Consider the following 18,351-nt stretch of genomic DNA (forward strand, 5'->3'; position numbering starts at 1 on the left):
CCAGCACACCCAGGCTTGTCCTTTGCCTCAAGAGAGTACCCCTTCCCCTTGTGCACCACCATGAGCAAAGTGGGAACCAGGCCCTGGGCTTAGAGAGGAAGCGGAGGGAGGGCCAGGGCTGGGACAGCCTCTGCAGGATGCCCAGGACAGGGGCACCAAGACATGTGTGCAAGCGGAATTTGCTTTAAGACTAAATGGCAATTCCAAGATATGTTTGGGTTTTTTAAAGGTGGGGGAATTGAGATGAGAAAAGGAACATTAAAAGTAAAATATTTTAAGAAAGCTGTTTTATTTAAATGAATTAATCCCAAATTACCACATTATACTTCAATGCATATGACATTTTAATAAAAAGCTACTATTTAGTTTTGTCAGAATACAAAATACTTCATCCGATGAAAAAAGAGTAATATAAACCCATGTAACCAGTATTCCAAGGTAAGAATTGTTAAGATTTTGCTACAGTTACTTCAGATCTATTTTTCAGAAATAAAACATGACTAACAGAGTTTAAGTCCTCCTCCCATGCCCACTCTCCCTCTTTAAAGATTCCGCAGGCCTGACATGTGTGGGAGACTTTTGTTCCCATGGTAATGCTGCTGCTCCCCCACCCCCATGCCTGTAGACACCACAAAATATTGCTGTTTGTTTTTAAATTCCATTGTCAGCATCACCCTTCTGTATCCCCCCCCCCCCCAAGGTTACACTTTTAGGAGGCACTCAAGTTGGTACAAGTAGAATGACTTCATCCCCTTTCGCCCCAGGGGACATTCTGTTCGGTGAAATATGCCACGAATTCTTTATCCAGGCCTGGAGTGGAGGCCTTGGAGGGGGCTTCCAGTCCTGCACTCCTGCAAACCATGCTCCAGGGCTGCCTAGTCCGTCCCCGCTTCCGCAGCACCTGTGTGCTGGGTGCCAGGGAGCAGGCACCTTCTGCTCTCTCAGATGCAGCCAAATGTCTCCCGAATTTCTCTATAGAAATTTAAGTTGCACCGCAGGAAGAGTTTCAACAGTGCACACTCTAGGCCTTGCTGGGTGTCATCAATGAGTGTGAAGTGGCATCTCCTGTTGCCTAGAGATAGACAACCAGTGAATTTGCGCATTCTCAGGCGTCTCCTCTGCGTGAAGAGCTGCCCCTATCCCTGCCCCTTTATTTCCCTGGGTGCCTCGTCTTCGCCCATTGGCAGTCAGAGTTCCTCCTGGTGCTGTCTTTGTTATTTACAGGTAGGGCAAATATCTTCTCTCCCGTTGGGGTTAGCAGTTTATGTTTTGTTCAAGAGACGTTTTTACTTTTAACACACTCGAATGTATCCATTTTTAAAATTTCTGCATTCCCAGTCATATAGATATTAAAAAAAAAAAAAAAAAAAAAAAGCAAAGAAAGCAAAACCCAACCCTCCCCTCCCCCTGCCTATATACTCCAGGGTGTGGGATCTTGCAGACGGGTTTGGGAAGGAGGAGTTCGGTGTGTGTCTGGCCATGTGCTGCCGAACCCCTGGTCAGAGCTAGCTGTTTCGGGCACACACGCCGAATTTACAGTTGGCAAAGGGTATTCAACACGGCCTCAAGATAAACGCTCTTTAGAGCCTCGCTGGTTGGATTAAAATAATTGTAAAAACACTCGAGAAAGTATTTCCTTTTCTCCAATGTTTCTTGCGAGCCTGGAGTCCTATCTGCTCTCGTCGGGACGGAGCTGACCCCTGCACTCTCCGCAGCCTCCTGGGTTACCGCACACCCCGCGCCCCCCACCCCCACCGAAGCCAGCACCGAGGTGCGCTCTGGTGTTTAAAAAGAAGATTGCAAAGCCACGGAGGAGCTGCTGGAGGGACGGGGGATTGAGGGAGCTAAGCTCTGCGGAAGACTGTCTCCCGCACATTTAAAAGACAAAACAAAAACAAAGCAAAGCCCTGACAACTCCACTTGACCAGAGCGGCTTCAGCAAGACGCGCCGACCTCTCCGGGAAGCGCGAGTGCGCGCGTGTCTGCGTCTCTGTACGGATCTGGGCCTGCCGTGCGCGTGTGTGCCAAGGTGAAACGGCGGCGGAGTTTCAAACATTTCATCTTCGAACCATCTCCTGCTGAGGAACGAGGGCGGTCAGGTGGTTGCTGATTCTGAAGAGGGTCTCTTTCAACTGCGATCCCTTCAAGGAACTCGGGTCTGTCCATTTCCACGGAAATGTCCCCTTTCCTCCCTCTTCAGGCCTGCAGGCTCCCCGCGCCGCGCTCCCTCCCAGGCTGAAGCCGCAGCTGGCGGGACGCGCCGTTTCCAGGGTGCGCCGGGTGAGAGCCGCCCACGAGCGGCCCAGCGTGGCGGGACCTCGAACTGGAGCCGCGCGGACGCCTGACCACGAGGCGCTCCCGACCCGGACCCGGAGAACGGCGACCTGGGGGGAGGGGGCGGGGCGCGTAGGAAGGAGGAGGAGAGAGAAAGAGGGCGAAGCCAGCGCGAGATTAGGGAGGAGAGGAGGATAGAGACGGAGTCGGCGAGATGCTGGAGAATTCAAGATTGTGGGGACCCTGCGCGGGAGAGAAACTTCAGGAAGCACGTCGGAGGCGGGGCATCTGTGGAAGGAAGGCAAATTTTGCAGAGCAGTAAAGGAAGCCGGGAAGGACAAGTTAGCCATGGGGAGACGTCGCAGAAATCCGGAGCTAAAAACAGGGCGGTTAAGTAAGCAAGAGCTAGTTAGCTGAATCCGAGGTCCCTAGAATGTAAATTATAAATAAATGCATAAAAAAGAAAGAAATGAAAGAAAAACAAAAGAGCGCGCTGTAGGGTCCCAGGTCCAGGCGCTGGGAGCAGCCCGGGCGGGGACCCTCCCAGCCCACAGTAGCCGCCGCCCGGAGTCCCTAAAGTGACTCCCACGTGGCTACTCGGGGATCTCCCAGGCCTCGGGGGTCCATTTGAAAACCTCGAGAGGCCTCGCACATCCTGCCAGGACTGGAGCTGCTGGGGCCCCTCAGTCTCCCACGGATGCTCCTCTGCGCGTGTTTTCCAGGAAAACATTTAGGCCTCAGAAGCGTCTTTGAGAGCCTAGAAATGCCGGTTGCGCGTGAAATCCAGTCCAACTTACTCACAGAGTACTAGACCTGGAAACGACGTTTGAAAGAGATGTGCGTTCCATGCTGACTTAAATTTTGTTCCATTTATGACGACGTATTTGTTTTCAAAGAAAAGAAAAATTGCTTAGCCAAGCTTCTCACGTCCCCATCCCCCTGTTCCTGCCTCGCTCTTTCCCTCGACAAACGCGGGGAGCCCTGGAACGGGAGAGCCAGTGACCGGTGACGGTGAATACGGTAGCGATGTGATTTGATGCACTGAAACTACTTATATTTCCAATGTTACTTCATTAAAGGAAACCCACATAAAACGTGTCTGTTTCATCTTAATTGCCAAAAAAGTTTGCCACACCCCCGAACGGTAACTGTTTCCCCCCCAAGACACCGAAAGCTCATAAGGAACCACAATGAGAAAGGATCAGGAACCGCTTAAGTTTTATTGAAATGCCTTGATGCCGTTTTTTCTTCTTCCCCGAATTAAGCCGCCGTGGGAGGAGGTGGGTCGCGCCCACCGTTGCCAGGACTCAGGCCGGCAGACACGGGCCACAGCGCCCCCTCGCCGCCCGCGCGCACCACTCCTGGCCTGCGTCGGCTCCTTCGTCCCAGCGACACGCAGGACTGTGCCGAGCCCGGCGAGCGCCCCGACCTTCTCGGCCGGCCGCGTTCCCGGGGAGACCCCGAGCCCGAGCCCAAGCCTCCGAGGCCGGCTTGTCCTCGCGCTCGGCCTCGCAGGAAATCCCCACTCGCTGAGACTTGCGTGTCCACGTGGACTCGTTCTAAATTCCTTGGCTGCTGGAGGGACAATAAAGAAAAATAGAACAGTGTTAACTTTTTCCCCGTCTCCTAGAGCACACCTGGGAAAGGGGGCAGGGCCCACCATGAACCTGAAACTGCACGTCGCCTGGGTTACTGTGGCCAGGGGTCGCGTTTTCAAAGCAGTTACTCGGTTTCCCCTGCGTGCCTGCTCATTCCCTCCTTCCAGCTCGAATGGCAACTGAAAAACCGCAGAAGCCCAGTGCCCGGCCCTCCCCAGCAACCACACAGGTCTGAGCACCCCCTTCGCCCTTGAGCAAAACATCCCAGGCCCTCCTGTTCCCGAGCCGCGGCCTTGCGGCCCTCGTGGCCCCGAGACCGAGTCCGGGCTGAGCCCGCCACCCTCTCAAGCAGCCTCGCCGGGACCGCCGTGCCAAGACTCCAGGCTGGCAGCATGTTTTCTCCTGATTGATATTTTTTTTGAAGAAGAAGAAGAAGACGACCAAGCCAACTTTAACTTAAGAAGGAAAATGATTTTTTTCTTTAGTATCTGAGAGCTTTAAAGCAAAACGGAGTTTATATATTCCAATAACAATGACGAGTGTAAGTTTTTAATGTCCCTGCGTAGGCATTTTAATTTGCTACAGTCACTACCAATAAAAACGGCATGTAGTAAGAGTCGACTGTTTAATAGTGCAAGGTAGACGGTTTTTATTAGTAACAGGCAGCAACGGTATGGAAAATTTAGATTTCAGTGGAGGAGTATAATTGCTGCGGGGAAAATACACACAGGACGGGAAGAGCCCATCTTCAAACTCCCAACACTGAGCTAAAGAGAGGGGAAGGGCAGGCGGCGTTTCTGGAGATGCACCCTGGGTGAGGGGACCCTCCCGGTCACTGCACGTGTCTGGTTATATATTTAATTGATGTCAGAATCGACTGTATCCAAAGCAGACACTCCAGCTCCAAACTGAGGATGTTTTTGTAATAACTGGCTGTTTTCTCTTCTGTCCCTGGAAGAGGTCAGGCCCGGGGGTGTCAAGGGAGGGGGAGGGAGGATGAGCCCCAAATGCTAATGAAACCACAGCGGGAACCGCTCTTTAGAAATGGAAATACTCCAGGCCAGTCCTCCCTGGTGATAAAAATTACACTCGATTTTTTTTCATTTAAACTGATCTGATCGGAAAAGAACCCTAAAAGCTGCCATCTGCTCTGCCAGTGTTTGTGTTTGCTATCCAGCGTGTGGGCCTCTCATTTACCCCTCTTCTTGGAGGAATTCCCTCCCAGGAAACGCAAAAATGTCGCAGACTGCCGACGGCTTGCCCAACCCCGCTGCTTCCTCTGTCTGTTTTTCAACTCTCTAGTAATTGAATAAAAGTATCTGCGCTGAGCTGAATTAGGATGTCCCAGGTGGACTCGCAGCATGGTTGAAACCCCCCTGCTGGGTCGTTGCAGGAGCCCCAGCCTGTGGGAACGGGGAGTCTGTGGGTGGAGGGAGCGGTGGTCGTGGGTGTGTGTGCGTGTGCGTGTGCTGAGATGACCTGGAGAGGATGCGTGCAGGATGGGGGTGTGGTTTGTAGGAAGAGCGGTGGGGGAGCAGTGTGGGCCAAGGGGTGGGTGGGAGAACTAGTAGGGGGCGACTGGCTTGGCTCGGGAGCTCCTGGCGGGAGGGGTAACATGCCTGGATCGCGCCTACCGGGAGAGTCGCCCTGCCTGCCGGCTCGGGAGGAGCCATCCTCAAGCCCAGCACTGCAGTTTGCAACTGGTTCCCGTGCACCTGGGGAAAGACAGCCTGATGCCGTGAGTGTTTCTCTTGCCCCCTGGACCAGGCTGGTAAACCGAGCTCCGCTCCCTCCGCGCCGCTGCAGCTGCACCACGGGGAGGCCGCAACATGCCCTGCGTCCTGAGATCACCAAGGCCGCTCCGCAGGCTGCAGAGCCAGCGGGGGTGCAGGAGTCGGTTGCAGGCCTAAACTGAGGCCCGCCCCAGGCCACGGCGCTCTCTCTCCTCCACCGCACCCACCCGAGACGGCTTCCGAGGATAGAGGCACCTGTTGGGTGGGTGCTTCCAATAGGCCAGCACAGACCTGACACTCTTCCATCCCCCTGAGCGCCCCCCATAGGTGACCCTTCGGAGTGGGCCGTCAGACGCCCTCTTCGGCCATCCCCGAGTGGAAAAGGGATGAAGAAGCGTGATGGGGAGCGGGTTCTAGGAAGCTAGGGTCCCAGGGACCCTCGCCAACCGCCTCGATTCTGAGCCCCACAAGGCAACTAACTGCCCCCCAACTCCAGCCGCGCGTCACCTGAGCTACCTGTAATGCCACTGCACCGGAGGCGCCAGCCTGAGCTCCTGCCCGTTCCCGAGGTGACGGGGAGGCTTCAGGTCCTGCCAGAGGCAGTTTGTCGGGTAACAATCATCCCCCCAGTGTTTTGACAACACAAATCCGAAAGAGGAGTCAACTTAGAAAAACAAAATAAAATAAAACTCTTTAGGGGACGGCGTCGTCTTAGGTGAAGCCCTGGCGGCATTCCCAACAGTGGAAAGTCGTAAGGTTCAGGGTCCTGGGGGTTGCGCTGAGGATTTGGGGGCGGAAAGCTCACCTCAGGGCCCTCCTGGCAATTCGAAACCAAGGCGCCCCGGATCCAGGTCCATGCTGCGAGGAGCGGGCCGCGAGGGGTAGGCGACCAGACGCGAGGCCACGCGGGGAGCCTTGGGCCGGGAGGCAGAGCAGGTCCGGGACCGTGGAAGCGAGAGCCGCGCGCACTGCCCGGAGGAGGACCCGAGCCGCGGGCGCCACCATCCTGACCTCCCCACTTCCCTGCGACTTCCGGATTGGACACAGGGGCCTGGCCTCCTCGGGGTGTAAAGCGGGTCAGATCGTGAGCCCCCCAAGTGGACCCGGCCTGGCCTGACCGCGGGCGGCCTCTGCCTAGTCCGCGCGGGTGGAGAAGGGGGTGGGGGGTGGGGTAGTGGCTGGAAGGGGCGGGGGCCGGGCGGGGGCGAAGAAGGTGGCCGGGGACGGTGGGAGCCAGCCGGAGCGGGGCAGGGGACGTGGCTGCCAGTGGGTGGGAGTGGGAGGGTGCGCGCCGGGGCACGCAGCGCGGCCGCGCCGGGCTCAGGTCCGCGAGCCGCGGGCTGGGGCCGGAGCTGCTAGAGAGGCGGCTGCGCCACAAAAGCCTGTCGTTCCCTCCCGCTGCCCGCCTCCGTCGCCTCCTCCCTTCCCCGCCTGCCTCCCTTCTCTCTGCCCCTCCCCCGGCCGCCGCCTGGAGGCTGGAGCGGGCGGAGCAGGGGAGGGGCGGGCCCCCGAATATGCAGATGAGCGCGTGATGGACAGCTGCGCGTTCCAATGTCCCTCGGAAACTCGAGCGCTCCTTCCTCAACTCCTCACTCCCGACTCCAGACTCCCCCAAACCCCGACCGCCGGCCTGGCGCGCGGCTGCGCCCACCGGCTCCGCGCTGCCGCCTCCGCCACCGCCACCCCGCCGCCGCCCCGGCCCGCGGGCCGCCCAGGCTAGTGCCCGGGCCGGCCTGCCTACGCCCGCCGTCCGGGTGCCCGCCGCCGCGCCGCGCCCCGGCCGGGCGTGGATGGAGGGCGCCGCGCGCCCTGCCCGCTGCTCGGCGTGACGCGGGCCCGGCGCCCCGCGCCCACCATGTCCTACCCGCAGGGCTACCTGTACCAGGCGCCCGGCTCGCTGGCGCTCTACTCGTGCCCGGCCTACGGCGCGTCGGCTCTGGCGGCTCCGCGCAGCGAGGAGCTGGCGCGCTCGGCGTCGGGCTCGGCGTTCAGCCCCTACCCCGGCTCGGCGGCCTTCACAGCGCAGGCGGCCACCGGCTTCGGGAGCCCGCTGCAGTACTCGGCCGACGCCGCGGCCGCCGCCGCCGGCTTCCCGTCCTACATGGTAACCGGGAGCGGGCGGGACGCGGGACTCCGGGGCGCCCGCGGAGCGGAGCTAGTGTTCGGCGGGCGGGGGCCTCTGGGAATGTGGCGCGGCCGGCAGCTCAGGAGTCGCCGGCTCGGTTGGCCGCCCCGCAGGCTGAGCTGGGCCCCTGGTGGGGAGGGCAGCGCGGCCGACAGGGAGGTCCCTGAGTCCGGCCGGGACCCGCGCTCCCCCGGCGCGTCTCCTCGGCTCGCCGGCTAATTTTCTCTGAGAGTCTGGGAAGTGCCTCTCCGCCGGGGGCCGGGGTCTGGCGCGGTTTGTCCCTCGTTCCCGCACCGCAGCCTGGGAAGGCGTTGGGAGCGGGTTGTGTGCTCTCCTGCGTTGGCGTGGGGCGCGAGGGTCGGCGTCACTGCGGCCTCTGGGCCGACGGCCAGGCGGTTCGCATTCACTAGCGGGGCTGGGGGCGGCGGGGGCCACCGGGGGTCACCGAGTTGGGCCCGGGAGCCGAGCGTCCAGCTGCGGCTCCCGAGTCCGACCAGAGGCGCCCAGGTTTCGGCCTTAATCTGCCCCTCGGACCATGCTTTCAAAAATCGTGCATGCGGGCGTGTGACCCGCTAAGGGCCGCCTGAGTGCTCCGTGCCCCGAGCGCAGCTCCTGCTCCGGCGACCTGAGGCGGCCAGCGAGTCTCGAGGTTCCTGAGCTGGGCCGGGCCCGGGCCGCAGCGAAGCACGTTACGGGCGATTGAGGCCATTACGGGATTGTCACCACTGCCGTCCCTCGGCGGAATTTCTGGGCAGCGACCGAGTCGCTGGGGCCTTGGCGAAGGCTGCAAATGTCTCGAATTTAAAAGTTAAAGGATGAATTAAAATGCTAATTACGGCGTATTTGAAGAATTCGAAACGGTGACTGGCTTCTGAGTTGCAAATTGGATTTGCCCAGCTTTAGAGCAGTGAATAGTGAATTGGGGGCTCTGGGGTGTTTTTTTAACCATATAAGGGCGGGGAAGAGGGAGTAGGGGGAGGCAGCGGCACTCCAGGCAACGGCAGAAATTTAGATATCAAAGAGCTACCTGTGGGCCTGTGCGCGCGCATGTGCGAGGGTTTGTGTACATCGCCACGCGCAACTCCGAAACACTTGGGGGAAGATGGGTCATTTTAGGAAAGTGAAATAGTTCAAAAATTCGAGAATAAAACTATGGTACTTTTTGTGATCAACAGCTGGTCCCGAATCACACTTCGTTTTTCCTGCTCTTTTGCGGCGGGAAGCGCAGCCCCAGAGCCAGAGACTCACGGGGGAACGGTGGCCGTGGGCGGGCGGAGGGGCAGCATCCTCCGGCTGGTTGCTCGCCGGCTCTCTGCACACTCCACTCACAGGCTCTTGTGGTTCCAGGGCGCACCCTACGACGCGCACACCACCGGCATGACCGGCGCCATCAGCTACCACCCGTATGGCAGCGCGGCCTACCCGTACCAGCTCAACGACCCCGCGTACCGCAAGAACGCCACGCGGGACGCCACGGCCACGCTCAAGGCCTGGCTCAACGAGCACCGCAAGAATCCCTACCCCACCAAGGGCGAGAAGATCATGCTGGCCATCATCACCAAGATGACCCTCACCCAGGTCTCCACCTGGTTCGCCAACGCGCGCCGGCGCCTCAAGAAGGAGAACAAGATGACCTGGGCCCCGAGGAACAAAAGCGAAGATGAGGATGAGGACGAGGGCGACGCGGCCAGAAGCAAGGACGAGAGTCCGGATAAGGCGCAGGAGGGCACGGAGACCTCGGCGGAGGACGAAGGTGAGCGGGCAGCGGCCGGCGCAAGGTCTCGGGGCGCTTTCTTCCCAGGCGGGGCGCAGAGCTAAGGTCGGGAGGACGCTGCCCACCGGACATCCCAGGTCCCGGCCGGAGCCCCAGCCGCCCCGCATGGGTCTGGGGTCTCCGGGATTTGAGCGAGCGATTCCTGGGGCGCTTTCCGGGGAGGTCAGGCTCCCCCTGTCACGTGGCCGGGTGGAGGCGAGGTGAGGGGTCCTGTGGGGAGGGCTCAGTGCCGCAGGACAAGGGGCGGAGGGGGCTCCAGGTGACTGCGCTGTCCCCTGGTGCCACCCACCGTGCCCGCGCCCCCGCAGGGATCAGCCTGCACGTGGACTCGCTCACGGATCACTCGTGCTCGGCTGAGTCAGACGGGGAGAAGCTTCCTTGCCGTGCCGGGGACCCCCTGTGCGAATCGGGCTCAGAGTGCAAGGACAAGTACGACGACCTGGAGGACGACGAGGACGACGACGAGGAGGGCGAGCGGGGCCTGGCACCGCCCAAGCCCGTGACCTCGTCGCCGCTCACCGGGTTGGAGGCGCCGCTGCTGAGCCCCCCGCCCGAGGCCGCGCCCCGCGGTGGCGGCAAGACGCCCCAGGGCAGCCGGACGTCTCCGGGCGCGCCGCCCCCCGCCAGCAAGCCCAAGCTGTGGTCGCTGGCCGAGATCGCCACGTCGGACCTCAAGCAGCCGAGCCTGGGCCCGGGCTGCGGGCCACCTGGGCTGCCCGTAGCCGCCGCGCCGGCCTCATCGGGGGCACCGCCGGGAGGCTCGCCCTACCCTGCCTCACCGCTGCTAGGCCGCCCCCTGTACTACACGTCGCCCTTCTACGGCAACTACACAAACTACGGGAACTTGAACGCGGCGCTGCAGGGCCAGGGCCTCCTGCGGTACAACTCCGCGGCCGCGGCCCCCGGCGAGGCCCTGCACACCGCGCCCAAGGCGGCCAGCGACGCGGGCAAGGCGGGTGCGCACCCGCTCGAGTCCCACTACCGGCCCCCCGGCGGCAGCTACGAGCCCAAGAAAGGTAGGCAGCCCGCGACCGGGGGCGCCCAGGAGGGGAGGGAGAGCCAGCCCCGGGGAGGCGGAGCGCTCGGGAGACCCGGGGGAGGGTCCGGGAAGAAGATCCAGGGGGCCGCTCCTGGGACCCAGAATTAACAGAGTGAGGGCGGAGGGCGAGATGGAAGCCAAAGAAGGTGTGGCCCTCTTTTTAGACTTGCCCTGTTATTATTTATTTTTACTTAATTTACTGTTATTTTGACTATTATTATCTTGGCTGTCTTAGTTTCGGCAAACCCAGATTGCCACGAAATTCCAATTACAGCGTGTCCCCCTAATGAGCCTGGGTGTGTTTCGGTGTCTTGTTGGTTAAGGAGTCAGAGTTGAATCTGCTTTTCTGCCGTTGGCTAGAAGCAAACGGAAAGTTCCAGTTACTCTCAGAGGCGTTTGTATTCAAAAGAGAAAATCAAACGTTTTTTCCGCTTTTTGTTGTTGTTGTTCTGAAAGAAAACCGTTTTTCCCCCTATTCTGTATTGCCTCTGTTGCTCCTGAGTCAGGCTACCCGACGGAGAAGCTCAAGGGGGAAAGTTAAGAACTAGGGAACATCACCAAAAGTCGTCTCAGCTAGCGGCCCTGAAGACAGTCGGTTTCCCAAACTGCTGTTTGCCTGGGAGTGGAGGATGGTGGGTGCACGGTGGTCTGCGCAGTCAGCAGGCTGTGGGGTCGGTTCTGACTAACTGCCCACTCCCCTGACAGATGCCAGCGAGGGCTGCACCGTGGTTGGCGGGGGCGTCCAGCCCTACCTATAGAAGGGCCGAGCACAGCAATGCAAGTAAGTGGGCACCCTGGTGCTTCCCAGACCCTCTGGAGCCTCCCAGCACCAGCTTGCTTAATGTGTTTTTCTTGCTTCTGGTCATGGGGTTAGAAGACAGAGCATTTCAATCTTGTCCAGTCTTTTCTTTCCTTAAGGGGGAAACTATCTTTTCTGTTTTATAGATTCCCTCTTTTTGGCACAAGTTCTATCACTCCTTTACCTAGGGAAAGAAAAAATATATATGTGTGTGTATGTGTGTGTAATATATATATGTGTATATATAGAGTACATGTATATATATATTACACACTACTGTTGTTTTCTTTTGAAACAATAGATTATTACAATCTGGGCATTCGTTTGCAATTTAGAGCCATTTTTACTATGCTAGACACATAATACACACATGCTTTGATGAGCTTGGGCTACCAAAACTCGGAGTAGCAAAAACCTTTATAGATGATGTTTGCAAAATAAGACTGAAGAGACACAAGGCGTCCTAGTCTTTTATCAGCCCTTCCCAACCTCCCCTCCACCCATATCCAAGTGGACAGGACTCTGACATTCTCCCGGGGCGCACAACAGTATCTGAAAAAATTTGTTGCTTTGCAATGAGTCAGAATTACTAAGTATAGATCTTGAAGATAAGAAAGAGGTAGAACCACTTCAGATCAACTCGTTTTTTTAATGGTGTTGGTGTGGAACTGAAAGATTGGGGATGATTTGGTTTTTCCTTGGTCCACAGGTAGGTGTCACAATTGCTTTGGAAAAAAAAAAAAAAAAAAAAAAAAAAAAAAAAAAGTCAGGAGGCCATTCTCTCTTCCCAAGCTCATAAATTTACAGATACAACAAACAGATGTCTAAATCCAGACCACATCTTGTGCCACTGTAAAAGAGAAGGATCCACACAGCACTGTCAACCCACAGACTCTAACAATTGGAACAGACTATTGTTGGACATACGTGAATTTGTTGGCATAGTATAGTTTCCCCTATGTATGTGTGACTTTTGAAAACAATCTGTTTTTCTCAGGATATCTTGAATTGATCACTTCATTGCCACGGTATATATTCTATAGGTGTGATAGGATTTACTGTAAAGTTTATTTGTAAAAGATGTACACAGTAGAAATAAAACGTGATTGAAGAACTTGAGTACTTCAGAAGTGGAAACAAATTTGATATTTATTTTTATAATGATATAAAGCTTCTAGTAATTTATGCAAGTTGTATTGCAATGGAATCTAAACTTTTTGTAAATAAATTCTGCCTGGTTTTTATTTGAACATTGCTGGTTATACAATCTTTGTTGGTTGTTTAACACGAATTCTTTACTAATTTATATCTTAAATTGTAAATAAAAACAGACTAGTCTACAATAATATGGTGTTTGGGGCTTATTTTTCCTAGAAGAATGATTTGGGGTGGAGCTCTAGTGATAACCTCCAGGTGATCTGACCTCACCTTTTTAATGAAAAGCTGTGTGAAATAAACTCTCCTTTCCTGATCATTTAAAAAAAAAAAAATCAGATGGAAGAGAAGTATACAATCGGGAGAAACATGTGCTCTAGATGATTTCTATGTATGTATTGCAAAAAAAAAACAAAAAAAAGATTTTTGTGCCCTGAGTATGCTAATTACTTGTTAGTGTAAATTTTTAAAACTTGGCAAAATAAAATGATCTGACACCCTATGCATTTTATATTTATTTCTGATGCTGGCTTCTTGAACCTCCTTAGTAAACCAAACTGGAGAATAATATTGATAATGGAGAGTTACACCCCCCCCCACCAATAAATTACTGATAGAAATAATTGTTTTTTTAAAGCCTGAATTATCCAAATTGGCCTAATTATTCAAATTTATGGAAGGATTTCTTAATTCTCCTTTTCCTATAATGCACATTAAACCTAGGGTGAGGATCTGGGGGAGGGACTTACTTTCCTTTCAGTGGCTCTTACTCTTACCCTGGGGGAAGAGAAACCTTTAAACAACCTTAGACTACTGCCTCTTTATTGTGTTACTCACTTTCTAATTATAGGACAAGTCTAAAATTTGTAGTCAAGTAACATATCCCCTTTGATTAGTATCATAAAAGTAGCAAGCCTGTCACTTTAATTTTCAGCAAAATTATATGGATATCCATATAATATAATTTCAGAGAAGAAATGAACAATCATTTATTTCCTCTCAAGATAAATTGAGTGAATATAACTTACGGTTATAAAACAAGAATAATAGCTTCTTAGATTGCCCTTTAATCAATCATACACTTATTTTTCAAGAGGTTCATCTATTTTATTCCATGATTAATAATGTTGCAGCATGAGAGCATTATTGGATCCCAGCGGGGGAGGTCTGGGATGCTTTTAGCTGCTTTGGAATGGTCAGTTGGGGTTCATTATGGGCTGATATTGAACAATTTATAAAATCTTGTCTAAACATCTGCCAGCTCCAATAGGCCAATGTGTCTGAGGATGGGAAATTGCTGGACCAGTTGATATTGACAAACGGATCTCTCTCTAGTGGCTTTTTTTGCCATAGAAATTAGTGGCCTCTTGCTGGGGTCTTGTTAGAAAGGGTATTTGAAAGTAATCTTAGATACTTGAGGCCAAGCCAGGGGACTGTTAACTGGACACAGAGTCATACTGATGGGGAGGAGTGATTGGTTTGACTGTGGAGAAGCGGGGCAGAACCAGGTTTTTGTTTTCTGTTATTTCTTATGCATTTTGTTGGTTTTAAATACTTAAGTATTTGGAGGTCAGACATAAAGTAAATCTCTGGGGTGGAGAACTATTTTTCTGTCTTCTCTGCCTCTCCTAGTAATAGATATGAACGTGTTTGGAGCTGAGCTATCTACTGGTGGGAGGAAAGATTTTTCACTAGGGAAGCGTTGCCACTCTGTGGCAGTGTATCTGGAAACAAACAAATCTGAGGTCTGGAGAGGTAAAAGGGGGATTGAGTATGTTTGCTTGTTTTGGTTTTAGAAATAAAACCTTCGTAGACCTTTCATAGAGATAATGATTTTCCCCTTCAGGAAGCATTTCAGATTGTAGTCTGAAGGTCTTACGTAGTTTACTTTTATTAATATTACCCATATTTCCTAAATTAGCAGGAAATAAATTGCCCATGGCCGCAATGTCTCTGCTCTATGTACTGTTATAACTAGAGTAATTGGAAGACTTCTGTGGAAAGTATGAAAGTTAACAATATTTAACAAAATAAACACGGAAAGATCATGCACTCTAATGAAGATACAACATTTAAGGCAGTACATTTCTTAAGTGTGGGAGTGGAGAAGCCAAGCCAAAATTAACCTTTGTGCTTATGTTCAGGCATTGGAGCAGGGGTAAAAGCCGCCTCGCTTTGGAACAAGGAAGATTGTGTTACCTGAACATGCGATCCCTTTTCCCTTTCAACACACACACACACACACACACACACACACGGACTCCATTCTCTGGGAGGACATGCACATTTCAATTGGTGAAAACTCAAAGCAGCTCAGGAGATTAGCTAAGGCTAAGGAAGCTTCTTTGATGTTTATATGCCCAACAAATTATTAAAGATTTCCATAACTTACCCACTCTGTCTCCTGACCTGAATTTCCTTCTAGAGAACTTGATTTCTAAAATATACACTAAGAACATAAAACCTGCAGGTGTTTAGACGGATCTTTTTAAAGAAATGTAGAGTGATTTATGAATTCCTCTCTATGCTGGTCGTTGGGAAAGATGAATGAGGAAGGAAGGAGAGAGAAAGAGAGAGGTATCTTTCACTGGAGAGGGAAGCTAATGGGGTCTGAATTTTATTTTTGCTTTAAAAATTTCATAGTCAGAAATTACCTAGCCCTCCAAGATACACGTTGGCTGTTGTTGACTGAGGCCGGGGAGACGCCGGCAAAACGGGGCAACCAGGAGCAGATGGGCTTTGGGGCGGCAGCCTTGGCTTTGCTGCGGGTGCAGGCCTGGGCGCGCTCCCGGCTCCGCGGCCCGGCGCCCGCGTGGTGGATCCGCTACAGCCCCCTTCTGCTCTCCGCGGCCCAGGGTTTCCTTAGAGCTGATTTATCGGAATTCGCGCTTTAATCTCAGGTGGGCCCCGGGGGCCGGGCGCTGCCGAGAGCACCGGGGCGCTTGCCGGGCGGCCGGCGCGGGCGCTGCCTCCCGCGCCCGTCAAATGTCAACATTTGTTCCCAATAAAAGAGTTATTGTTTCTGCAAAGCTGCCCAGCAACTGCCTTTGAAACTTGAAAAGAACTTCATCCACCTTTGTCTGATGCGAGGAAGGAGGGGCAGGGATCGGAGAAAGAGGAAGGGGGCTGGGTACTGGGGGCCTACGGGGGCAGCCTTGGGCCTGGGCTCAGGGTAGCCCGCCAGGGGTGCGCCTCCCCAGAACCCCATCGCCGGGCCGCCGCGGATCTCATTCTGGAGATGGGAGAGTGGCGGGGGAGGGCTCGGGGTTCCCTCGAGGCTCTCTTTAACTTACGTGTTTATTAGATCTCTGCGGACTCTGGGAGGCGCGAACCACTGCGAAGAAACACAGAGATGAAACAGCCACCTCCGAAGCCCGTGCGTTTTCGGATCATTTACAATTGCATTTAAATACTTATCGAGGCAGCTAAAAGTAAAGTGGACCCTTTGTTTTTTTTAGCTACGCAGTAAATGTACATCCTAAACTAGCACTGTTACAGCCCAATTAAACAGACATCAATTTAGAAAAAATTATTCCAAACCAATTTGTGGTCCCCTCAGAGGCATTTTCAAAGTTCAATAACACTCTGAACCGAATTATGAGGAAAGTTTCATCCAAGTAACAGTAACCAATAATTATCACTATATAATTTTCATTTAGTTGCCCAGTGCCTGGAGAATCCCAAGGAAAATATTCATTTAGATTCAAAATTAAAATATAAATCGATCTGTTAAATATGTGTTTTAAACTGCTTTTACAAAAATAACATTTTAACTATTTTTTTGAAAGCGTTAACCCAAGAGGCTATCTTGGGAACAGCACACAACCGTCTGTGCTATGTGGTTATTATCATTAACATCATTTGAATTTCCACAAATCGCAAGGGGAACATGTCCCTTTGATGTATTTTCAAACCTTTATGCAAGTGACAAATCCCTACAGATATTTTAAAGGCTAATTATAAGGAGAAGTAATCTATGACAATATAATTTTCCAGTTGCTGAAAATTACTTTCTATTGGCCATAAGGAAAGCACTCACTAGCCCTCCCCTTTGCTTGGGCTGGGAGGCTATGAATCTGGTTTTCAACAATATGCACTTGGACCTCAACCATTGATGGGTGGAAGAGAAAGCACTTTGAGCCCCAGTTTTAGGAAGGGGACACCCTACTTGTATGCGGCAGCCTCTCCCTTCAACTGCATCCCTGGAAACAGATGGATTTGGCCTCAACCGGCACCTCTGTCCCCTCCACCCTTAGAATAGAGAATAGTCTTGTGTTTCCTACCGTGAGGGCAGAGTGTTCTCTCTCTTTCTAAGAAATATAATAATTGAAGACACAATTTAGGAGGACTATATTGCTAATACAAGGAAGAAAGGAAGTATCTGTTGTTTGTATTTGCACAATCCAAGAGAAAAGGAAAGAGGAAGAATGATTTTTTGTTTGTTTAACTCTGGCCCCGTGATAATAAAGAAAAGTATTTTTAAAAGGTGTTCTAATGTCACTTTGTTCTATATGGAGCTGAAAATAAATGAAATCTAATATTCTTTAAGAATTGACTGTGAGGTTTGGGGCTGCCTCCAGTACAGACTCCATATTCACAGAAAATACCCAGAGGGAAGAAACAAAACACAATCCTACACAAGCACTGGCATTTTTGTGGGGAGATAAATTGACAATTTATTGCGTGTGACTCCTGATCAATTATTAATCGTTAGTGTCAACAACACGGTTATAATTACCTTGGGTTATTTTAGGGAATTTTTTTTTCATTTCTCTGATCTGGTAATTAGTTAATGCTCTTGAGTAATAAATTCAAAGAAGAGCTCATAAGACTAAAGACTCACCTAAACCTCCCTTAAAGGAAAAATACATTCACCCAGTGGTTCTCAGAAATTCCCTTCTTGCCTCCATTCTAACAGTGGGCTTTTTTCCCCCCCTGCTATAAATAATGATTCCAGAGGAAAAGGGGAAAATGACAAACAAATAGAGCACAGCTGGAATTAATAAGGCTGATCAAAGTTAGTGGGACTGAGACTGCTGGCAGCAGCCACAGGTCTGAGGCCCATAAAGGTGCCAGGAGTTCTTGCCTCTTCCCTCTAAGATCAAGAAAAAGGGCAAATCGAACGGTTTAACCCTTGACATCTTCTTACTGGGGAAAGGTGGGCTTCGGGGAGGACTTTGTTTTTAGGCCTTACTCATAGCTGCGTTGCGGTCCGGCTCGGCCTGAGACCAGGAAGGGCGCTGCGTGTTCGCCCAGTGCGGGTACGGGTCCCGCGTGCACCCGGCTCTGCACCCAGCAAGGTGGGGCAGGACGCGGGTCCTCCTGGACCCTGAAAAGTTAGGAGGTGAGTGCCCAGATTAGGTGGGGTCAAGGCAGCGTTCTGGGGAGTCCGGGTCTGCCCGCCTGGTGCTCAGTAAGCTCGGAGGGGGCGAGGAGGTCTCAGCTCCGAGACAGGCTCCTCAGTGCGCTCAAGGGGGACGGTGCACTGTCGCCGCCGTCGCCCTCCCCAGTGCTAGAGACCCTGGGCGGAAGGTGCGGGAGCTGGAGGCGCTGGCCCGGCTGCCTGCCTGGTGCCCTGCCCGCGTTCTCCCGGGGGTTCCAGATCACTTTCCACCTGGCCCACGTCCTTCCCCGCACGCGCGCTCCCGGGGGAGTCTTGCGGGGCAGAAGCTGGCTCAAGCCCTTAAACGACCACCCAGGGTTGGTTCCCGGCCCACGTGTTTTGCCTGAGCAGCTGCAATCATTTCTTCAGGGAACTGGGTTGCTCCCGGCTCTCCAGCCCCGGGACTGTCCGATTTGGGAAGGGCTCCTTCACCTCCAGTCCTATTTCTACCCTGCTGCCTCCCTAAGTGGC

General features: G+C 53.3%; 2 protein-coding genes across 3 annotated transcripts; one reads left to right on the forward strand and one right to left on the reverse strand.

Annotated features, from left to right (window-relative positions):
• Window positions 1-3,864: 3,864 nt before the first annotated feature.
• Window positions 3,865-7,120, reverse strand: IRX2-DT (IRX2 divergent transcript). The gene is given in 3 exon segments (XM_071099116.1): window positions 3,865-5,587; window positions 6,097-6,254; window positions 6,412-7,120. Coding segments are annotated over 3 exon segments (738 nt in total). The 5' UTR covers window positions 6,611-7,120; the 3' UTR covers window positions 3,865-5,206.
• Window positions 7,121-7,196: 76 nt separating this feature from the next.
• LOC105463254 (iroquois homeobox 2) lies at window positions 7,197-12,688 on the forward strand. Of its 2 annotated transcripts, XM_011710269.2 has the most exons (5): window positions 7,197-7,709; window positions 9,078-9,483; window positions 9,813-10,520; window positions 11,249-11,324; window positions 12,052-12,688. In XM_011710269.2, exons 1-4 carry the CDS (start codon window positions 7,461-7,463, stop codon window positions 11,299-11,301), a joined length of 1,416 nt encoding a protein of 471 aa, XP_011708571.2. In that variant the 5' UTR covers window positions 7,197-7,460; the 3' UTR covers window positions 11,302-11,324; window positions 12,052-12,688. The 2 variants fall into 2 exon arrangements, with proteins under 2 accessions (XP_011708571.2, XP_011708570.2); XM_011710268.2 differs by having other exon boundaries at window positions 11,249-12,688.
• Window positions 12,689-18,351: the final 5,663 nt, after the last annotated feature.

This window comes from Macaca nemestrina, chromosome 6 (genome assembly GCF_043159975.1).
Source record: "Macaca nemestrina isolate mMacNem1 chromosome 6, mMacNem.hap1, whole genome shotgun sequence".
NCBI classification, from domain to species: domain Eukaryota; kingdom Metazoa; phylum Chordata; class Mammalia; order Primates; family Cercopithecidae; genus Macaca; species Macaca nemestrina.

Coding starts and splice junctions, on each gene's coding strand:
- LOC105463254 (XM_011710268.2), top strand. CDS start 7,461: ATGTCCTACCCGCAGGGCTACCTGTACCAGGCGCCCGGCTCGCTGGCG. Junction 7,710..9,077: donor CCGGCTTCCCGTCCTACATG/GTAACCGGGAGC, acceptor TTGTGGTTCCAG/GGCGCACCCTACGACGCGCA. Junction 10,521..11,248: donor CAGCTACGAGCCCAAGAAAG/GTAGGCAGCCCG, acceptor CTCCCCTGACAG/ATGCCAGCGAGGGCTGCACC.